At 61.6% G+C, this 967-nt stretch overlaps 1 protein-coding gene across 1 annotated transcript in view; it reads right to left on the bottom strand.

The window, feature by feature from the left end:
* Nucleotides 1-324: 324 nt before the first annotated feature.
* CCDC151 (coiled-coil domain containing 151) overlaps nucleotides 325-967 on the bottom strand; it is an 11,075-nt gene continuing 10,432 nt past the window's right edge. The window contains exons 11-12 of the mRNA XM_025040005.1: nucleotides 876-944; nucleotides 325-682 (exon numbers count right to left, since the gene is read on the bottom strand). Coding sequence (XP_024895773.1) covers nucleotides 564-682; nucleotides 876-944 — 188 coding nt within the window. The 3' untranslated portion in view covers nucleotides 325-563. The remainder of the gene's footprint in view (nucleotides 683-875; nucleotides 945-967) is intronic.

Raw genomic sequence — 967 nt, 5'->3', positions numbered from 1 at the left:
TCTGTACCCAGAAGAAAGGTCACCTCTCTCTCCCAGGGGAGGGCTCTTTGTGTCCCCAGGTGCACCAGAGCTAGTGTGTATAGTCAAGCGGGGGTGGGGGTGAGGTGGGGAGGCAGGTCCGTGTGCCCAGATGGAGAGTCCACTGTCTTCAGGTGGGGAGGGCTGGTCTGCCCAAGTGTGGGAGTATTTCCCATTTCTCTGGAGGGGTGAGGGGAGCCCGTTCTGTGTCCCAGGCTTATGGGGGTCATCAAACTCCAAGTTGGAGGAGGCTGAGCCTGGGTTTGAGGGGCGGTGCAGGGTCAAGGAGAGGCGAATACCCAGGGGGCTACTCGGTGACCTTTATTGCGTGATTCCAAGGCCGGCGCGGCCGCCTGGGGATATTTACTGTGGGAATGTCTGGCAGCCCAGCCCTCTTCTCCACTCCGGGCACAGCTGGCCCGCTCTGCTTCCCTGTTCGGGCCGCATTCATCCCTTGAAGGGGCCCCCGAGGGCCAGCAGCTGGGCCCAGAGGGGTCAGGAGCTCCGAAGGGGCCGGGAGGCGACAGATGAGCGTGAGGGTGAGTCTAGGGCCTCCGTGAGCGTTTGCGCCTCTTGCTGCGGGATTCAATTAATTTCTGGGAACGGATCTTGAGCTCCGCGCGAGTCACCACGTCGTTGTCTTCGTCTTCAGTCTCCTCTTCGTCTGCGGTGGGGGGAGGGGGGAGGGGAGGCAATAAGGGGATCCAGCTTCCCATCCTTGGCTCAGACTTGGCTCAGTCTTTGCCACCCCACCCCACCTCCACCTTAGCCCTGAGCGGGGCCTTCGACCACCTCCGAATGCTCTGCTTGGGCCCCCCAGCCCCGCCCCTTTTCCCTGCCGTACTGACCGTACTGACCGAAGAACTTGTCCTTGGGACTAGTAAGGGGTAGGGCGATGCGGGTGTTATACGTGGGCAGTTTTCCCTCTAGGCTGGCGTAACACAGGAGA

The sequence above is a fragment of the Pteropus alecto genome, unplaced genomic scaffold, assembly GCF_000325575.1.
Source record: "Pteropus alecto unplaced genomic scaffold, ASM32557v1 scaffold761, whole genome shotgun sequence".
Lineage (NCBI taxonomy): Eukaryota > Metazoa > Chordata > Mammalia > Chiroptera > Pteropodidae > Pteropus > Pteropus alecto.
This window is presented reverse-complemented; position numbering and strand designations above follow the sequence as displayed.